Source organism: Pseudogymnoascus verrucosus, assembly GCF_001662655.1.
Source record: "Pseudogymnoascus verrucosus strain UAMH 10579 unplaced genomic scaffold scaffold_57, whole genome shotgun sequence".
Lineage (NCBI taxonomy): Eukaryota > Fungi > Ascomycota > Leotiomycetes > Thelebolales > Thelebolaceae > Pseudogymnoascus > Pseudogymnoascus verrucosus.
In genome coordinates, this window is record NW_017263708.1 from 78,931 (window position 1) to 101,944 (window position 23,014).

A 23,014-nucleotide genomic window follows, 5' to 3' on the forward strand; every position below is an offset into this window, starting at 1 on the left:
GGGTCGTGGACATTGGTCCGAGCTTCTACCCGCTTTCGTCAACCGCAACTTTTATATCTACCTCAAGCGCCTTCTCACTTGCGCCTGTCGTCATTGTTTCGCGCCCAAGCTTAGGACGTAAACAGTCAATCTTTTTCTTCTATAATATTTATGATGTTACGACTATATTGAATCTGCAATGTCAGTTTCTAACCACCCAAAGGCCTACACATCGGCCGCGCTCGTTGTCGCCTTCACTGCCGGCATCTGTCTCACATTGGGCTTCAAAGACCTATATCCCGACCTTCAAAGACGTTTCGAGCAACGAAAGCGCTCAAAGAATGCCGCCCTCTACGGACATCGCGAATCCTCCTTCCTGCCACCTGTCGAGCTCGAAGACCACACAAAACCCCAAACCCCAGGGCCCGACAGCCCCACGCCACCCACAATCCAAATTGGCGTCGAAGGTCTAATCGGGCAAACCAAGCTCGTGAGGATCAAGTCTCTATCCGAAGCAACAGGCTGTGAAATTGTCGCCAAAGCAGAGCTGCTGAATGGCGCCGGAAACAGCCCGAAAGATAGGGTGGCCCTACATATGATCGAGGTCGCCGAGAAGGAGGGGCTATTGACGCCATACAACGGGGATACTATATACGAAGGCACAGTCGGTTCCACTGGCATATCTCTTGCGGTCCTGGCAAGGGCTAAAGGCTATAAATGCCACATCTGCATGCCGTCAGACATGTCAATGGAGAAAGTCGAGCTGTTGCACCACCTCGGCGCAACAGTCGAGCGCGTCTCCCCCGCACCTATCACGAGCCAAGACCACTTCGTGAATCTAGCTCGGCGCCGGGCCGAAGAGCATGCAGATAAATGGATGGATGGGAGCAAGGGTTTCTTTGCCAACCAATTCGAGAGTAAGGCGAATTGGACGGCCCATTTCGAGACTACCGGCCCAGAAGTGTTTGAGCAGACACAAGGAGATATTGCGGCATTTGTCTCTGGTGCAGGGACGGGAGGGACGATCAGCGGTGTTGCATGCTATTTGAAGCAGGAGGTTGGATTGAAGGATGTTTCAATCGTGCTCGCTGATCCCCAGGGAAGTGGATTGTATAACAAAGTCAAGTTCGGCGTGATGTACTCCAGCCATGAGCGAGAGGGTACTAGAAGGCGCCAGCAAGTCGATACGATGGTTGAGGGCATCGGAATTAATCGTCTTACGAACAATTTTGAGAAGGGCATGGAGTTGATCGATGACGCCATCAAAGTGACGGATACACAAGCCATGAGAATGGCCAGATGGCTGGTGGAGAAGGATGGAATCTTCATTGGAAGCAGCAGTGCTGTCAACTGCGTGGCAGCAGTGTCTACTGCGCTGAGATTAAAGAAAGAGGGCAAGGGAGGAAGGGTAGTCACAGTACTCTGTGACAGCGGGAATAGACACCTCAGCAAATTCTGGAAAGAGATTGCGAGTCAAGGTCTGGAAGAGGAGCATGGAAACCTGGGACTTCTTGAACTTCTTGAGCTCGAATCATGAAGGAATCACAGAGTTCAGGGCCGTGAGAATTGGTAAGTATATAATTCTGGATGTGGCTCTACTGTGTAGGCCACCTCTATGGTATGCATCCGTATTGCAAACCTTCGCCAGTCAGCCACATCCATGACCTGGCATGCCACAGACTCCAGGGGGGGCGGGTGAAAACCTGAACTCCTTGCGCCAGAATGCCCTTTGTGTTTATATCAAAATACAGCTGGGTGGCTAAATAGCCAAGATATCTTGCCTGCCACGGACATGTGAATTAACGTGATTACTGTCCACGCGGCGGGTCAAAGGAGACGCGGTGTCAAAGAGGGACTACAGCGCATTTGAAGGGCATAGATAGAACGAGCTCATGAGAACTAGAATGTAAGGTCAGCTTCAAATAGTTCATAATTAACTGCGTGCACAAGTGCAAAACAGCTAAACATACCTTCCAGCGATTTCCGCAGACTGTGCACTCGCAAAACGTCGTCATAGGTTCATCAGCAGACCTCGTCTGTGCCTGACTGTAGCTGACTTTCTTCTGTCCGCATCTTCCGCACTTAAGCGCATCACTGATGCTCCTCTCCGCCATCGGTACTTGTGCTCTCTTCATGTTGTCTTTCTGGAGCTCGTCATCTTCCTTCTTGCGCTCAGCAGACTTCAGCTCGTCATGGGTCATGACCACGAATTTTTCAGCTGGGATTTCGCCGCTCAAGACTCTTGGACCTAATTCCTTGTTTTGCTTGTTCTTGAGGTTCTGGAAGAGAGAGCGCATCTTGGCACGATACTCTGGAGTGTCACCTTTATATTTGGTGAATGCTGCTTTCTCAACTTCCATGGCTTTGAGTATAACTTTGGTAGGGGATGCCTTTGACATAAATGCGAGGCCGTTGTATAACAGACCGACACAGTTGTCTCGGGTCGGCATGCCGGTGCGCTTAATATCCACCCCATCATCCTGCCACTTGCGCTTCGATGGGTCGGCACCCTTCCACTCGTCGGACTCTGTGGCTGGCTGTGGTGGGGCTGGCGACGATGCATCGACGTTTTTACTTGGTGAGGCAGTCCCAGGTTTTGCTCCTCCCACCTTCCTCCTCTTTTCGGCTTCGACTATGGTCTTCCATTTCGAGACGATTTCGGAGGCGAGGCGTGCGACAGCTTTGTCCGGATTCGCGCGTTGCTTGGCCACGATCATACCAGCTTTGGTGCTCTATAATAGTATCAGCTCTGGTATGAGACAATATCGGCCCTGTCGCGGGGCTAACGTATCGGGATGCACTTGTGTAAGGCCGTCACCGCGCGGAGTGGGGGAACTTACCCTGAGAATGTCTTCCGTTGGCACAACCTCAGCCTTGAGCTTTGTTAAGATGTTGATGACATTGTCGGCAGGCTGCTTCTCATTGATCGCTGTCTTCAGCAAATCTAGCTGCTCCTCGATGTCTTTTCTCTGCATCTTGACAAAATCGAACTCTGCGCGAGCTAGCACAGTAGATTCACCCGATCTTTCCTTGTGGCTCTGCGCCTGCCAACACCAGTGAAAAGCTGGAAAACAGTAGTATGTACTCAGGTCACCAGTAACTGAGACCCCAGGGGCGCAAGATAGAAGCTGTGGGAAGTGGAGTTGCTTGCGGCGACGACGACGTTGTGGCGAGGCTGATGAAATAAATATAGTTGCTGCATCCGGAATGGCCTCATTGACATCTGTCGCCAGATGATGGACCTGGACTAGCGCCGATTGCGCTTATCGCTTATTGGGTACGTACATACTGAAGTATACTCTTAGATCTAGGCCCACGCTCGTGATAAGATCAACTCGTCCAAGCGCAGAAATTCATTCCGAGGTCAGTTTACTCTCAAATCAATCTCTTTTTATGAGTAGTAAGCACAAGTTATTGAGCGTCTTCATTTTAACCACAGTTGACGTAAACGCTTGCTGTGTTCTTGTTCACGCATTTGGGCGGCACGAGCATCCCTTGGACCATCAGCGCTATAATCGTCGAGACCAAGCATTACTCCGAATAAAAAGCCTTCCAAATACCCCGAGGTTTTATCGTATTGTATATTCTTTGTTACTTTTATATTCCCCACTGATTGTGAAAGAAGCTGCATGTGGCACACGATCAGATAAGAATACGCAAGGCTGACACTTTCTCAAGAAACAAAACTACAGCCTTGTTCGCTCAATGTGGACTTCGACCATTTCAAACCTCACTCCTCCTGAGTAACCTTGAGATGAACTATCCTTAAATAAGAGCGTTAGTGCAATGAATATTCCTTCGAAGCTTCACTCACGTACAATGCAGACTCAATTATACAAAATTCGTGGCGAACAGGCCTCTCATACCAGGGGGGTTTCGAAGTTCTCGTATGAAACTTGACATGTCTGAGCGCCGGGGTCATGGCAGCTCGGCATGCTTCAGGTCGCCGAGCCTCGCCATCACCAGCAGCAAAGCCATGTCGCAGATGCCCAGCCTCTCACCACCTTGAGACCAATATCCCGGAAATTTGCAAATGTCGTACGATGCTACTGGTGGATCCCGTTCCCAAGAAGCTCGAAAATATGCGCTGCCACGCGGACAGGCCTCGCCAGAGCGCGAAGTCTAACGTACTAGATCCCACTACTTACTCAATCAGCCTTCTCATTTGCCCTCATACCCTTCCATAAACAGGTGAGCGAACTGTTGACGCTGTCGGGGATATTCCGCCCCACAGCCCAGGATCAGAGCCACCTGCACGGCTCCTGTGTGTTTCTTAATCTTATGTCTGCCGGAGTACATCTCTTACATTGCTGCTCTCCTTCTTTTCCTTCTTGTTTCTTCGGTCTCTTCTTTCTCGCCATTAATCTTCAATTTTGCTTGTCGCGAAGTGCCGGACACGCATACTACGCTCTTTTTCTAATCGCGGCTGGTCTGTCGACTTCACACTCACTCATTATTTTATTTAAGTTGCAAGTTAATTCGTCCTCAATATGCGCAATTCAGTGGTCCTCTCGATTATCCTCGGCCTCGCGGCTGTTGCCCAAGCCGACAATCTCGACTCTCACGTCCGTCTAGATGTAGGGAAGATACAAAGTGTACTCCCGAGGAATGCGAACCAGAACCAAAACGAGGACGGGAACAAAAATGGGAAGGCGAGCAAACCTAAAGTCGACGCTCAAGTGTTGGCGGCCACATCATCCATAGATACCGGCGAACCATGTGACCACCGAACAACCGTCATCGTCACCGAGACTCCAGCAGGCGCGGCCGCAGCAGTGGTGACAGGTCTCGATTCTGGCAGTGGTCGAAATAAAACTGTCGGGGATACCAAGAACAATAACAAGAATCAAGACCAGGGTGAAAATGGGAGGGCGGTGAACAAGAACAAGGCATCTCAGAATGATCAAGAGAAGGATCAAGGAAATGTGGTGCAAATCTTGACAGTTGACATCAGCGGAAACAACGGGAACAACAACCCACATGCTCAGGGCAATGAGAAAACTGTCACTGTCCATGCCCAGGGCGCTGAGAAAACCGTCACTGTCCATGCCCAGGGCGCTGAGAAAACCGTCACTGTCCATGCCCAGGGCGCTGAGAAAACCGTCACTGTCCATGCCCAGGCCAATGAGAAGACCGTTACTATCCATGCCCAGGCCATTGAGAAAATTGTCACTGTCCAGGCCCAGGGAAATGAAAAAACCGTCATAGTCCATGCCCAGGGCAATGAGAAAATTGTCACTGTCACTGAGACACAGGCGATCGGTAATGGCAAGGCTAACGAGAACCAAAGCCAGGCGTACGTATACCTCGTTTTGAGCTTCTATCATAACTGACAGACGATTAGGGTACAACTCTCCTTCGTCACCGAGACTGTTTTTGGTGCCGGCAATGCGCCGACTGTCACAATTACCCCAATTGCGGAGATAGTCACACAGCACGTCACTATCACTGAAAAGGGAGGGGCAGCAGAGGCCGTCACCGTCACAATGCAAGCTCACCCCGTCACAATTACCCAACACGCAGCGGCCGCCGCTGTTCTTCCCCCGAGCACAGTCACTGTCACTGAGCCAGGTGTTTGCACGACAACCGTAAGTTATCATCTTCATTCACTATTATACATTCTAACCTTCTCATAGGATGGTCTCGCCGCAGCATCTCCAGTCGTCGTTGCTCAACCCTCCGCAGCAATAGTTGCCGCCGAAGTAGCTCCATCTCCCGTCTCGACCGGTGCCGGCAACGGCATGGGAATCATCGATGCCAACGGCAAGTGCGGCAGCTGCCACTGTCTCTGTAACGCCCAGGATTTCCCAAAGGCAAGTATACAAATCGCAGCGCCAGTCGTAAATGCCGGCGCAGTGGCGAGCCCGGTGACGACGCTACAGACGGTAGTTACTTTCGCATCGCAGGCTGCTTCAACGGGCGCCGTAGCACAAGCTGACGCCGGAATCGCGTTCCAGCCGGGAGCCGATGCGGCGAGTACTTCTGTGGCGGCTGTGGAGGCACAACCTTCCACCGATGCTGCAGTGGCTGCAGCTCAATCGGATACTGCTCCGTCCCAGGTAGCCCAAGGAGCTGCATCGATTCTCCTCGATACCCCGACTACTACAGACGTTGCGAGCCAGTCAACAGATACAGCAGTTGTGGACACAGCAACTCAAGACGCCGCAGCCACGACAGCGGCCCAACCTTCTATCACAGAGAGCGCGGCGGCTGTGTTAGCAGAAAGCGCGCAGTCACCAACGGCAACGACGGATGCGAGTGCAGAGTCAACCACCTCAACAAGCACTGACTCTGCCGTCACCATCGCACCACCTGTTCCCGGTGCTCTAGCGGTCGATAATGGCGGCGGGCCACCAGGGCCCATCGACATCAACACGTATACGCTCGCGAGCGCGATAGCGCTGGGACACCTCAGGAGGAGATAGATTTTCTTGGTGGCGTGGCGTTTTAGTGTTTGAGTGTTTGAGTATTTTCCCACTTGAGGTTCTAGCTGTAGAGTAGATTGAATTGATACCACCTTGTTTCTTTCGAGATACGTCGTGGTCCATGTAGAACTCGGTTCTTGGAAGCCCTGTGACTCGTGATGTTGGTTATAATTGTGAGAGGTGGCGTCTTGTCATATAATTCGTGCTGCCTGTATAAATTCCCTGCTCACGAGGTAACGCTGTCCTTTGACGGCGGTGTTGCTGATCCAGGGGTCGCCTCCTTGCTTGCTTTCAAGACTTCAAGCTTCAACTTCTTTGCCTTCCTCTTGCTCATAGCCGGCACAGCCTCCTCCGCTTGCTCATTCTTCCTCTTCCCATTAGCTTGACCATTCGCTGCTTCCTTGCTGATTGCCTTCTCGCTCTCTGGCTTGCGCCCTCCATCCACGACATCAACCACGCCTCGAAACCCCGTCCTCTTAATCGTCTCATTTACCACAACAGATCTCGGGTTTATCGTCTGCGCCTCCACCGCTCGTTCTCCGCTCAACCCCCACACCGCCAACAAATTCCCCACATCAGCTGGCGCACGCACGCCCAGCACGCTTTTTGCTTCGCTGCTCACGACCAACCCCCGCCCTGACGTCGCGCGCACAATGCTCTGGACATTCATAATAACATTCCTCCTATCGACACTCCCTCCCTGCAGCGCCTGGCTATAGCATAATTCGATCCTCACGCCGCGCTTCACAGCGGTCATCAGCGGCTTCGGGCGGAAGTGGAAGGGGAAGCGCTGCGTAAGGTCGAGGCTGATGAGCGCGGCATCGGTAAGGGTCAGGCAGGCGGCGAGAAAGGCTTTCTCGGTTGTGGGGCGCACGGCGAGGATGTCGTAGGCTTGGGCGAGGGAGGGGAGGCGGTGGTTGTGCGAAGGGTCGGAGAGGGTGATTGTGCAGCGGGTGAGGATTTTGAGGTTCGGAGGCGTGGGGAACGGGAGGGGAGAAGGGATTGGCGAGACAATCTTTGAAGGGATCGCGCCGGTAATGCTGTGGTCCAGGGCTATGACGGAGTAATTGACTGGCGGGGCTGTCAGTGGGAGTCTTGAGGCTGGGAGGGTGATTCACATACGCTCAGAGAGAAAAGAGAGGACGCGCTGGAGGGATTGGGTATCGTTGGTCCATGGGATGCAGAGGTCGTACAACATCTTGAAAACTGTGACGGATCCCACGGCTTATGAGCCTGCGTACTTTGCAAACAAACTTGATAAATGGACTGGAGAACTTTGGAAACAGAGGTAAATTAATTATAGCTGCTCGGCCTCTTGTTTTTCCTAGGGCGGGCGATTAGAGAGCTTGAACACTAGTGATAAGATTAGATTAGATCTGATATGTTGATCTATGGGGGGGGTAACAATAAGCTTTCGATCAAGTAAATAGGCACGAGATCAACAGCCTTGGTACCAAAGCATATTAAATAATATATCAGGCATATGTAGCTATAAGCATTGCACATTCTATACCAACTCCAAAACCATCTGCGGGCAAAATTCAAGGTGTTTCCAGATGCGACTAAATGGCCCTATGTGGTCCAGGAAGAGTATTGTACTGTACGGTTGCAGATCAGGAATTCACAACTCACTTGACAATAAAGAAATATTATAATTAATCCAGAATGTACTAGATCCGATAGAGCGAAATGCATATATTAGATTTATTTCTTTAATTTGTAGACAAAGTACAGTTGTTTAAGTTGGTGCTTGCAGTTCGAGATCCAAGGGTGAGAGCCTGAGGCTCGGATCGCGGAGCCTCCTCGCTAAAGCGTGAATCAACATCGAGGGGTTCTTCACTTCCCAGTTATAGACTTCTTTATACCTCCCGATCTATCCCCCACCTCTCTTCATCCTCCTCGCTCATACTGGGGGTTCGTTCTTCTACGACGGACACTTCATTTATCACCGCATCTCCATCTCAGCGACGCAAATACCCCTCGGCGCAGAAACCGACCCCGCACACAACCCCACACGACCCTGTCGCAAGGCTGTCCGCCGTCGACGTCAGGCCTTCCTACCTACTCCGAAGCCCATACCACTGCTCCTACCCGCTTCGCGCAGTGCGTGAGATAACGTCTGCAAGATGGCGCGCGTATATGCAGATGTGAACCAGCACATGCCGAGGGCATACTGGGACTACGACAGCGTCAACATCACATGGGGTGTGCTCGAGAACTACGAGGTTGTGAGGAAGATCGGTACGTACAGCCATATATCGCCATTCTGGTTTCGAATAAAAGCTAACCCACATCCCCAGGACGCGGAAAGTACTCTGAGGTTTTTGAGGGCATCAATGTCGCCAACTACCAAAAGTGTGTTATCAAGGTGCTCAAGCCGGTGAAGAAGAAGAAGATAAAGAGAGAGATCAAGATCCTGCAAAATCTGTCAGGCGGGCCAAACATCGTTGGACTGCTGGATGTTGTCAGGGACAGCCAAGTAAATCACTCCTTCCGTGTTGGCGTTTTCGATTCTTTCCTTTCAGGGGGCTCTGGTCGTAGTGCGTCCACTGGCCTTGTCATGTCAGACAATGAGAATGACGGCTCATTCTTAATGCAGAGCAAAACGCCCAGCTTGGTCTTCGAGTACGTTAACAACACCGATTTCCGCACCCTGTACCGCAAATTCGTCGACTACGATGTCCGATACTACATCTTCGAGCTGTTAAAGGTATGATAAATCGCCGCGATGAGTGGGGAAGTGTATTCTAACAAAATGCCCGATAGGCACTCGACTACTGCCACAGCAAGGGTATCATGCACAGGGATGTCAAGCCCCACAACGTCATGATTGACCACGAGAACCGCAAGGTGCGTTACCCCGCTAGATGACGACGTGACATATTATACCACATAGGATTTCTAACATCTAGCAGCTCCGCCTCATTGATTGGGGTCTCGCAGAGTTCTACCACCAAGGCACCGAGTACAACGTCCGCGTCGCATCGCGCTACTTCAAAGGACCCGAGCTGTTGGTCGACTTCCAGGAATACGATTACTCGCTGGACATGTGGTCATTAGGCGCCATGTTCGCGTCCATGATCTTCATCAAAGAGCCCTTCTTCCACGGCAACAGCAATTCGGACCAGCTTGTTAAGATCGCCAAGGTGCTCGGCACGGAGGACCTGTTCGACTACCTCGACAAGTACGAGATCGAGCTGGATGCGCAGTACGATGATATCCTGGGTCGCTTCCAGAAGAAGAACTGGAACAGCTTCGTCAATGCTGAGAACCAGAAGTATGTCACGAATGAGGCGATTGACTTCTTGGATAAGTTACTCAGATACGATCATCAGGTGCGTCTCATCCACGTCTCATCCATATCCATATCCATATCCATATCCTCTAACCCAACCCCAATAAACCCATCCCTAACACCACAACAGGAACGCCTGACAGCCAAGGAAGCAATGGCACACCCCTACTTCGCGCCCGTCCGCGCCGCCGAAGCAGCCGCGCTCGAGGCACCAACTAAATCATAAATCCACACACTTCAAATAAGTACGGCCTCTCAAAAGCGCCTACACCGTCGGCGCGGGCCCGACCAACTATAACCCCTATCCAAGTCGTCTCACCTAGCCCGGCTATACATATAACCCGGGCAGGTAGCAGGCGTGGAAACTGCTGACGACTTGGCAAGTATTTTTTTCATGAAAGCATGCATAAGGCGCGTTGAACGATGTGATGAGGGGGGATATGCGATACAGGTGGGGGGGAGGGAGTGGATAGGCGCGGGAGAGCGGGGTGTTTTGTTTGTGTTGTGTCGTTTGGAAGCATGCATACCTAACTGCTTCAGTGTGTGAGCGTTGACGACTGTTGGCGTGGGGAAGGTTGGGGGGGAAAGGTTTGTACATAGCGTCTTGAGCATATGATCATGGTAAACACCTGTTATGATGTACTCTATGTGTTTTAGTGACAAAGTTCCTCGTCTTGTGAATAGTGAGTGTACCAGACGGACACTCACGGTAGCCAAGCGAATTCCTATCCCATCTACTACACCCCCCTGAATGAATGATTGTAACGATCCACTCTTTTGTCCAAAAGACATCTACATCCGAATTTGCCTTAACTCTTATGTGCTATGAGATGATACCTACCTAGCCTGGTGGTATGTTTATACGTACTATATATAATGCCGAAGGAGTGAACCCCCTCCCCTCCACCTAATACTATAGCTCTTACCAACTATATCATATAAAAACCTAGGCCTTCCGTCCCTACAAGGAAGGAACGAAAATTAAAAAATATAGCTACCCACGATCGTTCCTTCCCTTATAACTATAAAGTTCCCCAAGGTAGGAAAGGCCGTTCCTTCCCTATGTAGTCGGTCGCTCTTTCCTTCTAGGGTCAGTCGTTCCTTCCCTTGTAGAACTCTAAAGCCCAAAAAATAGGAAGGAACGCTACTTCCCTCTAGAATCGGTCGCTCTTTCCTTCTGGAGTCGGTCGTTCCTTCTCTTCTAACTAGTAAGCCTAAGGTTAGGGAAGGAGCCTTTTTTTTTACCTATATATCGGGCGCTGGAAGTGGGCTTTGATGAACTTCAAAATAAGGGGGTTGCTATAATCATTCAATGGGGTGGGGGGGGGTTGTACCTACCCACGATCAAAAATTGCAGGGTCATTGATATGTTTAAACCAGGATTTGTTTGTATAATTCAAATATTTCTTCATTAAACGTAACTGTTTTATTATAGTATTAACCAGGATTGTATAATTCAATATTTGCTCATTAAACGTAAACCGTCTCCAGTCACCATTTTTCTTTCAACCACCCAATCTGCCATCTCTCTCTATCAAGAGAACCCCCTCCGCCAAGAGTCTGAACTGATGTAATGCAGCACCGCTCGCTCGCTCGCTATGCAAACTCGACTCTCTGTATTGCGTTCTGACCCCTTCTGGGCCCTTCATGTCTCCATTTTATACCACTCATCCTTCCTCTCCATTCATGCATGGGCTATATACATCCACCACCCCCCTCACCTCCTCAATTCCTCACCAACATCTCCACACTCAATGCACCTTCCCCCTCGCATCCGCCACATCACCCACATACCCCCCCCTCGCACTCGCACTCCCCCCCCTCCTCCCCGTCTCCGCCAACTTCCGTTCCCTCTCCAAATCCCTCGCCTTAACCTCCGGGATCGTTAAGCAATTAATCCCCAAATACCCACAAATGGAATTAACCACCAGCCACGCCCACCTAAAATACACCACCGCCGCGAACACAAAGTACGCGCGCAGATACAACAACTCCATATCCGCAGTGAGCGGCGAGAAGCCCATCGACGGGAGGAGGTGGAAGATCAATGCCCCGCCTACGAGAGGCCAGAGCATCACAGTCCAGTAGGGGAAGGGTTGGCGCGTGAGGTGGGCGAGGATGATTTTCGTGGTCATGCGGCCGAAGACGAAGGCCATGGTTAGGCAGAAGAGGACAAGGTGGTTTTCTGCCATTAGCGTGGAATGCGGGGAGAGAAGCCAGGTGCCGACGGCGACGGAGAAGGTGATCATTGGCGTCCACTCTAGGAAGACGGGGGCGACGGGGAGGTTGTCGCGGCGGCGCGCGCGCACGACGTTGAGGACGCAGAAGGGGATTTGGGTCCCGAAGAGGGTGAGAATGATGATTCCGACCCAGACGTCGCGGAAGGTGAGCGCGGAGAGGGAGGAGGGGAACCAGGCTGTGCCGAAGAAATCGGTGAGTGGTTGCGTCCAGATGACGGGTCCGAAGTGGCCCGCGAGCATCATTATCAAGCAGGCAATGATGAGACCCTCAGTCGGGCCGTTGATGACCCCCAGGTACAGGGTGTGAGTATGGTATGTCTCCCACGTCGAGAAGAACATAGGTATGCAAGGCACGAGAGCCGTGAACATCGCAGCTTTAGAGTTTCCTAGCCCCATTGCTGCGGTCTCGAGGAGGGAGGCGAGGGTGCAGTTTAGGGAGTCGATGCCGTGGTCGAAGAGCTCGCCGAGGGGGCTGGAGGTGCCGGTGCGGCGCGCTTGCTTGCCGTCGATGTTGTCCATGGTTGAGTAGGCCCAGAGGCCGAAGGCGAAGCTGTAGTAGATCCATGACGGATCCTGGGTTTGAACATAAGCTGTAGCTCGCGCTGGGGCATAGGGGGGAGGGGTGTTTGCGTACCTGGCCATTCATCTCGGGTTGCCATATGACTAGGAAAATCACATTGCTGATAATGCAGAAGAAGCCCAGCAGCGTCACCATGTTCGGCGCCAGCCACAGGGGTAGGAATTCCACACATGCATTCCACTGTATCCCATTTCGTTAGTCAACCTGTATTCCCAGTATGTATATCGGAGCTCTGGAGCGCGTCGTGGACGTACGTAGTGTTTTAAGATATAATTCGAGATATAGCTCTCATCGACGCTAGAGTACTTGTACGACTTGAGGTGGACCAGCGCATCCTCACTCAGCGACTCGGCCGCAGCTGCCTCTACACTCGCCAGCATGTTAGTGAAGGTCGTCCGGTTGGAGTCTGAACGCAGCCGCAGGTGGGCTTTACTTTTGCTGCTGCTCGAAGACATCGTCGCCAGCCCGCTTTGTAGGGTCGTCTTCTTTTCGTTCCGGTCCGGCGGCCGGGTTGGGGGAGAGAGGGCGGGTTGAGAGAGAGTGAGTGGAATTATTGGAGATTTGCGCACACCCCCCCGTTCTGCTATGGGCACGGCGCGAGCTGTGATTTTTCGTCTGTATTCTTGTCCGTGTCCGCCGAGGTGGGATTTAGGTGGGACGCTGGGCGCACAGGGGTGTGTTCGTTGTGCGTCTGTGTCTTTAGAAAATTGTAGGGTTGGCGTATGGAGAAGCAAAGAGTTTATAGAGAGCAAATAGGGGGTTATAGAAGCAGAGGCATTCTATTTTTCAAAGCAAATTATAGGTCATAGGGAAAAGCGGGAGCAAAGGATATATATAACGAGTACGACGCCAGGCCAGAGAGGTTTGGTGGGTGGTGGTGTTGTTGGTTATAACACAACAGCAACTAAATCGCACACAGCAGTTAAAATCAGTGCGCAGCTTAAATTTTTGGTGGTGTTCGCTCCCGATGGCAAGCCAGGGACGACCCTGAGATTTGATCACACCCCCGCCACTAACCACATCAGTCGTCACGAGCAGTATTTGTTGAGGTTTGGCATGTGACCAGACCACCTACTCTATTACTGGTTATGTTCGGCGGGAAAAACAATGGATCCCTTCTACGAAATAGGAAATACAATCTGGCTCCACTGAATCTATCACGGCAAGGGAAGGATGGAAGTTCTACGATTGGAACCTGAATGGTTACTGGGGAAGGATCACACGTGATGTTGAAGGATGAAGATGCCGAGATGATGGATGGATGGACTGATGAACTAACTTGATCTTGCTGACAATTAACGCGAAGAACAACTTTTACATGATCTGATCTGGGGTCTGAACAAAAAGCTATTTGTGCGCACGAAAAACCCAAAACACCTCGCAAAACTGAAAATCAGAAATCCAAGTAATCCAAAAAGCAAAGTATAATAACGCCCAAAAAAGCTCTCAAGAAAGATCACAATTCCACTCCACACACAACCTGCATTAACCGCCGTCGTCCGTCCCAGCAACCATTTTTCCACCTTTGCCCTCAACATTCCCCACCTCAATAATGGCAATTACGTACTCCCCGGAACCCCCCAACTTGATCAATTCGCGGAAAGGACTGAATTATATGCAGCGCTAAAGTGAGAGAGTAATGCTCAAGCGCGACTCAAAAAAGAAGAACGAGTGATTGAGAGAGAGATGTAGTGTAGTTCGGACGAGAGGTGATGAAAAGAAGAATCCCATCGTCGTCACGTCCATTAACCCGCCAAATAAGCGCGTTACATGACAAATCCAAAAGCCGCGAAGATACCCGCAAACACGATAGCCAGGCCATAGCTTCTCCCGAGATCGAGAGCAGCGCGAGCAGCATTGGGCTTAGCCACAGTCGACGACCCAGTAGTGCTGCTGTCACCGAAACCGTCGTGGACGACTGGGGCGGAGCTGGTAGCTGCTGGTGCGCCGCTGGTGGTGGTGGCCGTGGCGTTGCCGCGCGAAGGGTCCTGGGCGCCGCAGGGGTGGTCCTCGGTGCAGGCGGCCTGGCAGGTGTTGACGCCGCCGCAGCCGGCGACGCACTGCTGGCCCCATTCGATGCAGATGTGGAAGGGGATGGTGAGGCTGTACTCGGTCATGTTGGGGGAGATGCCGTTGCCGCAGGTGCAGTTGTATGTGAGGGTTTCCTGGGGGGGTGTTAGATGGGGTCGGATGGTTATTAATGGGTGATGGGGGACCTACAGGGTCGCAGTCGTTCGCGGCGGTGGTCATGGAGCCACCTGGGTATTGTGTGCACAACAGCGGGCAGGTGCTAGTTTGGTCATTACACCAGACCTCTGTTGCAGTTAGTATAGGTATAGGGTGTCTAGGTGTTGGGTATGCGGACCTCTTGTTGTGAGAAGCACGCTCGATGGCGCGATATAGTACTGCTCTTGAGCAGCAACTGCCACAGCGAGGGCGGCAACGCCGAAGACCTTGGACCAGAACATCTCGAGTAGTCTTTCGTGTGAAGGTGTAAAGCGTAGGTATATGTGTATAGAGGGAGGTAGTAAATCTATCGACATCAATGTTAGCTATCCATATGCCTATGACACGTCCCTTTCCACACAATATCGCGGCGAACGGACACACTCGGCGTCGTCGCGGTGGAGTCAGTGGAAGGAAGGACGTACGATGTGGGAGGTAACTTCTGTCGATGCGGGAAAACCAAATCTCAAGAGCACGAAAACTAAAACGAAGGTATTAGAGAAGAAAGAGGCGCAATGCGAACGAATGGGAAAGCGAGTGACTGGGAATTAGAGGTTATTGAAGGCTTATCGTGGGAAAAGAAGAAGAGGAGGGAGAAGGAGAGATGAGGGAGTGGGCGGAGAAGGGATAGAAGAAGCTCACTAAGGTAAGGTAGGAGATACAACAAGTGGGACAGGTCTTGCGGTGATTGATGCTGTACCAAGCCGCAGAGCAGCCCGAGCGTCAATAGTTATACAGGATATACAGTATAAACAGTGTATAAAGTGTACAGTAGTACGGACTGTGATACGAGTAAATATGAAGCCACCAGAGATAGATAGTCATCCTTCGTACGTTTGCAGTTACTCAAGCACAGATACAGTGTGTAGATCCCAACTAATGATCCATATTGTTTACATCCTTACATCATCCTGGCTGCTGGAAGTAGAGATTTGTGTGTGAGATGAGTGAGATGAGTGAGTCCTCGCACCCTTGGTACATGGCACATGGCGTAAAAAAAACATATAAATAAACAGAAGTGGCGGGAAAGACGGGAATGACGAAGAGGAGACTTCGTATAAACACTCTAATCAGGACGCAGTTGGACGCAGGAGGACGGAGGCAGGAGATCTAGAGACAAAATAGTCTCATATAGTCTGGTTTGTCGGGTAGGAAATATTGAGGAGATGTGGTAGATGTGCCAATCAAGAAGTCAGGGATGTGTGGGATGTGTGAGTGGAGATGGGTAGATTTTGATAGATTTGGGTAGTTTCCGCTGTATTGCCCAATGGAGATACTGTGTTTTAACAAGCTCCGTGCAGCTGCAGACAGGGTTGGTTACTCTATCTCCAGCAAGCCATAAAATCCTAGTTTGATTGGAGGCGGGCTTCGTATAGAAACGTGCGGGGTTGGGGTTGATAGAAGTTCTACCTGATGCATGACATATACGGAGTAGAGTTGACTCGGATATGTGGCAAAATACGATAATAATAGATGCCGTGCCGTGAACAAGAAGACACCCAAGACGAAGACGCATAAACAACGGCGCTGAGACTATTGTGGGAAATAGGAGTCCGCTTTGTCCGGATGCTGGTGCCCCTGAGCATTGACTGAGCACTGACTTGTTGGAAAGAAAAAGAGTCGTACTATTATCCACTACTGTCGTATTACTTGGGAGAGCATCCTTGTCAACAATAGCCCGCCAATAATAACCCCGGTCACTGGCGAGGCTGGCAGAGCCTCGTTTTCCTCGGCATTTAACACTAATACACTAAATATTACCCCTGCTACCACGCCTACCCGCTAGTCTGTGTCAGGTATGGCGTCGCAATTTTGGGGGCGTGCTTTCCCCAGATTCCTGAGTCGCCGATAGCCAACTTCCCCAACCATCCACATGTATATTCAATCTCTTCGATCTTGGTCGCTACCAAACTCCAATCGCGAGACTTCAAGTCGATAACACGGCTTTTGCTCTGCGACGGCTGTTGTGCCCTCCGACCTCCCTCAAAGCCAGCCAATTCTCCCACTACACCCGCTGACGTGGTGGCGACAGGGGTCCAGCGCGCCATCGACTATCGAGTCTCACATTGCTATAGTCTCACCGGGCATCTGGTCAACAAAGGCCACGACACACACACACCAACAAGGCCTCTCGGAGCCATCAACCAGTGCGCCATCCCGAGCAACTGTCGATGGACGTAGCAGGCGATCGCCGACTCCTCATCCACGGACTCAAAAGCGTCGACCATGGCGACGACGACGACGACGAAAGCAGGACGTTCCCAGCCTCCGCGACGCCCCTCCCGCCTCTGACCGAGACATCCTCCCCCACCACCTCGCCCCCTTACTGGGTCCAGTCGCATAAGCGGAGCGCGTCTCAGGTCTCGGTAGACTCGGTTTTACATGGCGGCATCACGCTGCACGATAATACCACCGGATACTCGGACAGCAACGACGCGTGCTGGGCGAGGAGTGTCACCATTGACGAGCATGCGGTGGTCAATGGCAACAGGACCGGCATAGGCGCGTTTGTCGTGTGGAACATAACGATAGAGACATTGAGTGTATGCGATGATGGATCCCTGATACACAGCCCCCTTTACTGATGATCTCTCCAGGGAAGCAAAATAAATTTACGAAAGCGGTACTCGGAGTTCGACACGTTGCGGCGCAACCTCCTGATGACCTTCCCGCTCTCCGAAGCTTCCATGCCGCCCCTACCTCCCAAGGGCGTCGTCTCTAAATTCCGGCCCAAGTTCTTGGAGCAGCGAAGAATTGGCCTGCAGTATTTTTTGAAGTATGCCTCCGAAATCCCAGAACTGCCCTACCGAACCACCAACGATACACCATGCTGACTCCGTGTTTTTTTGCAGTTGCATACTTCTTAACCCCGAGTTTTCGAGCTCGCCAGTCATGAAAGACTTTCTATTTACATAATTTGGGTTGCACATGGTGTTGGGGGTCATTGGGTACGGGCTTGCGAGACATATTCGCGGCTTTTTTGTTTTGTATATACCCGCCCGTGTGGGTGACTTGATAGCGTTAGCTCGAAGTTTTGTTTCGAGTATATGTACAGAAGCACACGACTAAATGATTAGCTGCCGTCTGAAACATAGTCTTGGATCTAGATCTAGATCTATTATCTTTTGAGGCTCTGTCGGGTGGTTCCTGCTTCAGTATGTACGTTTGCGAATATCTGACAAGTTGGGGGATTCCATTCTTGGCGCCAACTATTATAACAGTTGAAGTCCTGAGACCGATATAGATTTAAAGTGAATAAGAGGTTGGCACAGTGAAAGCCGTCTACCTCCATGATCGATCGACGTTCATCGCGATGTCAAAAGGCCGAGAACCCAAAACCCAACAGTCCGCGTCATCGCAAGGCTGGGCAGCCTTGGGTCTCGTAAAAATAGCCCACCCAACAGCCACGCAATCCCCGCAGCGCCACCAACGCCATCGGGGATTAACACATGCATGTGGAGCGCCCATCACGAAGCAAGGCTGATGTTTGGTGGGATGATACGTAAGTCCCGTGGCTATCGTCTTTTGCTTCTACTCGGCGACTTCTTGGAGCTTGGAGGGTTTGAAAGAGTATATGTTACGGCGGTTACGATATTTGAAGCTTTGTTCATAGTTGGAATGTCAGTGAGATCGAGTATGCTTCTTTGATCGATAACGAGATATCACTTTTCTTTCATACCATACTTTTTTACTTGGCAGGGACTCAGTCACCCCACCGTCGATAGAAATTATTACGCAGGGTGGAAATACGAGTTCCCAGCACATCACCATGGCATCCAACTCCCCATCCTCCCCAGGCCATCAACCACCACACGATGCAGCCTCCTCCTCCTCCTCCACCTCCCTCCCCCCCGAAACCCGCCGACACAGCCACCACCCCTCCATCAACTCCCGCCACTCCTCTCACCAAGAATATATCGACTCCCTCCCCGTCCCTCCCCCCTCAGAACTCGCACGCATCGAGTACGTGCAGATCCAGAAAGAAGAAGACGAGAAGAAGGCGCACCGCCAGAGCCTCAGTGCGGATACCCCGGAGCATCGGCACAGTGAGGAGGGGAGAGGGAGGAATGCGGCTGCTGAGCTGATACAGAGGAATTATAGGGGGTATAGGGAGCGCAGACAGATGAGGGGGTGGGGACTGGATCCGGGGAGTAGGTGGGTTGAGGCGTTTAAGGAGGCGAGATATAGGAATTTGACGACGCCGAGGCCGAGGGGGAGTGTTGATGAGACCGGGTCTAGACCTGGGACGGCGGGGGGCGAGGATAGCCCAGTGTCAGCGTCTGGGAAGCGATTAAGTGGTGCTGCTCGGGCGAACTGGACGAAAGTCGGCACGATAGTGAAGCGTGCAGCGAACGACGAGGATTCAAGCAGCGAGAGTAGCGGGGAGGATGAGACGGCCGGTGAGATCCGGCGATTGCGAGCGGAGAAGAAGGAGGAGAGGATGAGGTCTGCGAAGATGATGGATATTCAGTACTGGCTTGAGATGGTGGATGTCAGGCATCGGTATGGGAGTAATCTGCGAACGTACCACCAGGAGTGGCAGAGGGCGGAGACGAAAGAGAATTTCTTCTACTGGTTGGATTATGGGGAGGGGAGGAGGATTGAGTGTGCGGGGTGTTCGAGGGACAGATTGGAGAGGGAGAGGATTAGGTATCTTAGCAAGGAGGAGAGGCTGGATTATTTGGTTAGGATTGATGGGGTGGGGAGGTTGTGTTGGGCGAAGGATGGGAGGAGGATTGATACGACTACGAAGTATAGGGATAGTCTCCATGGTATTGTACCGGTTGAGAGCGATGCCCCGATGTTCAAACCTGAAGATGGCGATCACACCATAGTACCATCACATATCGGCACCACCTCCTCGTCCGACTCAGACTCCGAAAAAGAAGCCGAGGCGCAACACTACGCAACTGACAGTTTCGACAAAGCTCGCGGAATGAAGAAAGTCAAGCACGTCTCCCCCTCTACAATCTTCAACAAGCTCCTCCGGAGCTCCGTCAAGAAGAATACCTGGATCTTCGTCGCGGATACCAATTTCCGGCTCTACGTGGGCATCAAGCAGTCTGGAGCTTTTCAGCACTCTTCTTTCCTGCATGGCTCGAGGATATCAGCCGCGGGATTGATCAAGATCAAAGACGGCCGCTTGGATGAACTTTCCCCCCTATCAGGGCACTACCGCCCACCCGTCTCCTCCTTCCGCGCCTTCGTCCACGCCCTCCGAGAAGGCGGGGTGGATATGTCACACGTCTCCATCTCGCGCTCCTACGCGGTGCTGGTGGGGCTCGAAGCATATGTCAAGACGAGGAAGAGGGGGAAGAAGGTGGTGGGGAAGTTGTTGCATGGACGGGATAAGATACTTAGTCCGGAGGAGGTGAGGAGGAGGGAGGAGGAGGAGAGGGATAAGAGTGAGAGTGCGGAGAGGGAGAGGAGGGTGTTGGAGCTGCAGAGGGAGGAGGGGGAGGGGGGGTTGTTGAGGAGGTTGCGGATTGGGGGTTCGCCGAGGGAGAGGAGGGAGGAGGGGAGTGGGTGAGGTGGGGGGTGTAGGGGGGTGTGGATATGTATGGCTATAAGGAGGGCAAAATGAAGGCATACTGTGGGCATACTTAGGCATACCGTAGGCATAGAGCAGCTAGAAATGATGATACCCATTTGTATTTTAGTGCTTATATCATAAAATGCAAATAAATACACCAAATATTATGGTTTTTCGAGTATCCCTATATATACCTCCTAGTAGTCTTGAGAGGACTCGATGAATGAGAGTTTATAACTGCAAAGCTACATAATAGAGCTTCTTCTCTTTGTTTAATTTTTGAGTAACCAGCTTATTAAAAAGCTCTAGCACAATACATACAGTCCTAGGTGATTAATTTTCATTATTGTATTCACAGTTGCTATAAACACGTACGATGATTCCAGGGCAGCATAAGTACTCTCTCAGTGCTCAGACCTCACTGGGATATCGCGACAACTCTACCAACAAGCAAAACACGAATGACAAGGCGACCAACAACTCTCCAAACAATTCCCAATTGTACCATATGAAAAGAAAGTGAATTAATCCCTCGCTCCTTCCACGTACCCAAACTCGTCACAGACCCAGTAAATTGCCCTCGTCTCGACCCGCCGCCGCACCACGCTTCCTTCCCTGCCCTGTTCAACAACCAACTCTACGGCATCGGGTTAGCAAGCAAGTACCCCCCAAACCGCCAAAAATGCACCACCACGAATAGAGAGAGTGCGCCCATCTCACGAATCGAATTCAATCGAAAAACACACCACCACCCACCTCCATTTCCCCCGAATGATTATCGAAACATGCACCACAGACGGCAGACCTCAATTCATGGCCACCCACCCCGCACCGTCGCGGCCGAGTCGAAGGCCTAGAGGCGTCGCTCCGTCGGAGAGCGAGCTCAATGTTTACCCCCCGCGCGACCACATCACCGTCGATACGAAGCCGGTGAAGAAGACGCTGAAGAGGCCGAGGAGGTTGAGTGAGGCGGAACAGCAACAACAACAACATGACCATTTTGGGTTGAAGAAATCGCGGTTCGCGACGATTGAGGATGCGAGGCCAAGGGCGCAGCAGCCTAGGAAGTTAGCTGTTGCTAAACCTACCAATACCCCGACCGCAGCGAAACCGGAGACGGCGCAGCGGCAGACACGGAATAAGGAGGAGGATACTACGGAAGAGAGGGTGCTGCCGAGGTATGCGGAGAAGGCGAGTAATGGGATTAAGCATGAGCTGGAGAGGCTGCAGCCTGGTGGGAAGGATACAAAGAGCAGCGAGACGCGGAAGCTGAGGTCGCAGGAGGGGACGAGGTTTAAGAGTGAATTGGCGTCGTACTTTCCCGATTACGATGTTGTGATTGGGAATGAGGCTGCTGAAGAGACGCGTAAGTTTTTAATGGCTACGGCTGGACTATTTATTGCTGTTTTGAGGTCGGTTTCTAACTTTTGTACAGACTCGATTGATGCTGGGACGTCGATTATAATTTCTGATAGCAACCCTCCGACACAACAGAAGCTGCCGAGCAATTCTAGTCCGAAAAAGAAACAGTTGGAGAATGGGGCGGGGAAAATGGCGTATAAGGATTTCAGTGATTCGCTGTTCTATGATCTGTATCAGGCACAGAAGGTGGACTTTACATTTTTGGATAGGCATACAAAAACCAACCCACAGTCAGACCCTCTGCCGGATTCATACTATGACATTCCCCACCGACGGGGAAAGCGGCTGGAGATGTCCATCCGTAACTCCGAGAAGGGGCGGGCACAACATGAGAAAGATCAAGTGGCCCGATTGCTCGAAGGGCTGCAAGGCCATGACTGGTTAAAAGTGATGGGCGTCAGTGGGATAACTGAGAGCAAGAAGAAAGAGTTTGAGCCGGCTCGAGAACACTTCATCAAGGGGTGCCAAGGTATTCTCGACAAGTTCCGGTCATGGAAAGACGAGGAGAAACGCCGCAAGCTCGAGAAGGACAAAGCTTTGGCGGAGGCTGCTCAGGAGGGAGAAGACGAGAGCGAGGAAAGCGATGGCGATCCTCCCGATTACAGTGATGTCGATCACGCAGCCGCGATGCAGCTTCATGAGGAAGCCATTGCTCGCTCCGCACCGCACACCTCTACTAAACGTAAGGCGGAAAAGCGGGCGAAAGTCGAGTTTGAGGAATTGCCTATGGATAGGGTGGAGAAGGAGTTCAAGTCGTTTTACAAAAAACCGCATTTGAGACAGGCTGCGTTGGGGAAGCAAAGGAAGAGTGGGAGGAGTGTGTCGGCGTGGGGTCATCCTATTCCTGAGGTGTCGGAGGTGGATTTTGATCTGCCAGAGGAGCTGAAGGAGGAGGCGGCGAAGGATACCACGGCCAGGAGGAAAAGGAGGGTTAGGAGGGAGAGTTTGAGTAAGGCGGGTTAGGCGGGAGAGCCTGAGCAGAGAATGAACCGTGATGTCGGGGCGAATCGAAAGTGCTTCATTTAGCTACTGACGTGAAACGGAAGTGCTGGGTGGTTTGTATGAGTTTGGTTTTGGGAGGCGCGGGCGTTGGAGTTGGCAAGACTTGGGGGTCTTTGTATGAGGTATGCATTACTATTGCTGGTTGGATTGCTTTTAGGAAGTACAGAATATCCAATAATCCGATACCCTGCACATAAAGAATAAGAACAATCGTTTTTACCAAAAGCAAATATTTGAGTTGATATTCACTGTGGTTGTGGCACGTGATCTAGATGATTTGGAGCCTTGCCAAGCAAACTGGTCGGTGGAGTG

General features: G+C 51.6%; 10 protein-coding genes across 10 annotated transcripts; 6 read left to right on the top strand and 4 right to left on the bottom strand.

Moving 5' to 3' along the window:
* Window positions 1-62: 62 nt before the first annotated feature.
* Window positions 63-1,927, top strand: CYS12 (Cysteine synthase 2). The gene has a single exon (XM_018278554.2). It carries the CDS (start codon window positions 179-181, stop codon window positions 1,514-1,516), a length of 1,338 nt encoding a protein of 445 aa, XP_018126520.1. The 5' UTR covers window positions 63-178; the 3' UTR covers window positions 1,517-1,927.
* Window positions 1,227-3,168, bottom strand: DST1 (RNA polymerase II elongation factor). Its single transcript, XM_018278555.2, has 3 exons — window positions 2,820-3,168; window positions 1,950-2,711; window positions 1,227-1,878 (listed from the first exon to the last, which is right to left on the bottom strand). Exons 1-3 carry the CDS (start codon window positions 2,952-2,954, stop codon window positions 1,870-1,872), a joined length of 906 nt encoding a protein of 301 aa, XP_018126521.1. The 5' UTR covers window positions 2,955-3,168; the 3' UTR covers window positions 1,227-1,869.
* VE01_09140 (uncharacterized protein) lies at window positions 2,999-6,494 on the top strand. Its single transcript, XM_018278556.2, has 5 exons — window positions 2,999-3,342; window positions 3,658-3,756; window positions 3,805-5,275; window positions 5,324-5,567; window positions 5,616-6,494. The coding sequence occupies exons 3-5, from the start codon at window positions 4,470-4,472 to the stop codon at window positions 6,402-6,404; spliced, it is 1,839 nt and encodes a 612-aa protein (XP_018126477.1). The 5' UTR covers window positions 2,999-3,342; window positions 3,658-3,756; window positions 3,805-4,469; the 3' UTR covers window positions 6,405-6,494.
* Window positions 5,475-7,661, bottom strand: VE01_09141 (uncharacterized protein). The gene is made up of 2 exons (XM_018278557.2): window positions 7,527-7,661; window positions 5,475-7,475 (listed from the first exon to the last, which is right to left on the bottom strand). The coding sequence occupies exons 1-2, from the start codon at window positions 7,600-7,602 to the stop codon at window positions 6,631-6,633; spliced, it is 921 nt and encodes a 306-aa protein (XP_018126476.1). The 5' UTR covers window positions 7,603-7,661; the 3' UTR covers window positions 5,475-6,630.
* Window positions 7,662-8,268: 607 nt separating this feature from the next.
* On the top strand, window positions 8,269-10,156 carry CKA1 (Casein kinase II subunit alpha). The gene is made up of 6 exons (XM_018278558.2): window positions 8,269-8,645; window positions 8,705-8,883; window positions 9,004-9,114; window positions 9,171-9,254; window positions 9,320-9,739; window positions 9,830-10,156. Exons 1-6 carry the CDS (start codon window positions 8,531-8,533, stop codon window positions 9,923-9,925), a joined length of 1,005 nt encoding a protein of 334 aa, XP_018126475.1. The 5' UTR covers window positions 8,269-8,530; the 3' UTR covers window positions 9,926-10,156.
* Window positions 10,157-11,120: 964 nt separating this feature from the next.
* On the bottom strand, window positions 11,121-13,476 carry VE01_09143 (uncharacterized protein). The gene is made up of 3 exons (XM_018278559.2): window positions 12,774-13,476; window positions 12,574-12,699; window positions 11,121-12,512 (listed from the first exon to the last, which is right to left on the bottom strand). The coding sequence occupies exons 1-3, from the start codon at window positions 12,972-12,974 to the stop codon at window positions 11,451-11,453; spliced, it is 1,389 nt and encodes a 462-aa protein (XP_018126474.1). The 5' UTR covers window positions 12,975-13,476; the 3' UTR covers window positions 11,121-11,450.
* Window positions 13,477-13,593: 117 nt separating this feature from the next.
* On the bottom strand, window positions 13,594-15,869 carry VE01_09144 (uncharacterized protein). Its single transcript, XM_018278560.2, has 5 exons — window positions 15,580-15,869; window positions 15,171-15,526; window positions 14,885-15,052; window positions 14,740-14,834; window positions 13,594-14,684 (listed from the first exon to the last, which is right to left on the bottom strand). Exons 3-5 carry the CDS (start codon window positions 14,985-14,987, stop codon window positions 14,286-14,288), a joined length of 597 nt encoding a protein of 198 aa, XP_018126481.1. The 5' UTR covers window positions 14,988-15,052; window positions 15,171-15,526; window positions 15,580-15,869; the 3' UTR covers window positions 13,594-14,285.
* Window positions 15,870-16,916: 1,047 nt separating this feature from the next.
* On the top strand, window positions 16,917-17,579 carry YPT35 (PX domain-containing protein ypt35; the record flags this gene model as incomplete). The annotated part of the gene is made up of 2 exons (XM_018278561.1): window positions 16,917-17,288; window positions 17,343-17,579. The coding sequence occupies 2 exons, from the start codon at window positions 16,917-16,919 to the stop codon at window positions 17,577-17,579; spliced, it is 609 nt and encodes a 202-aa protein (XP_018126480.1).
* Window positions 17,580-18,047: 468 nt separating this feature from the next.
* On the top strand, window positions 18,048-20,275 carry VE01_09146 (uncharacterized protein; the record flags this gene model as incomplete). The annotated part of the gene is made up of 1 exon (XM_018278562.2): window positions 18,048-20,275. Exon 1 carries the CDS (start codon window positions 18,515-18,517, stop codon window positions 20,273-20,275), a length of 1,761 nt encoding a protein of 586 aa, XP_018126479.1. The 5' UTR covers window positions 18,048-18,514.
* Window positions 20,276-20,726: 451 nt separating this feature from the next.
* VE01_09147 (uncharacterized protein) lies at window positions 20,727-22,923 on the top strand. Its single transcript, XM_018278563.2, has 2 exons — window positions 20,727-21,644; window positions 21,714-22,923. Exons 1-2 carry the CDS (start codon window positions 21,050-21,052, stop codon window positions 22,661-22,663), a joined length of 1,545 nt encoding a protein of 514 aa, XP_018126478.2. The 5' UTR covers window positions 20,727-21,049; the 3' UTR covers window positions 22,664-22,923.
* Window positions 22,924-23,014: the final 91 nt, after the last annotated feature.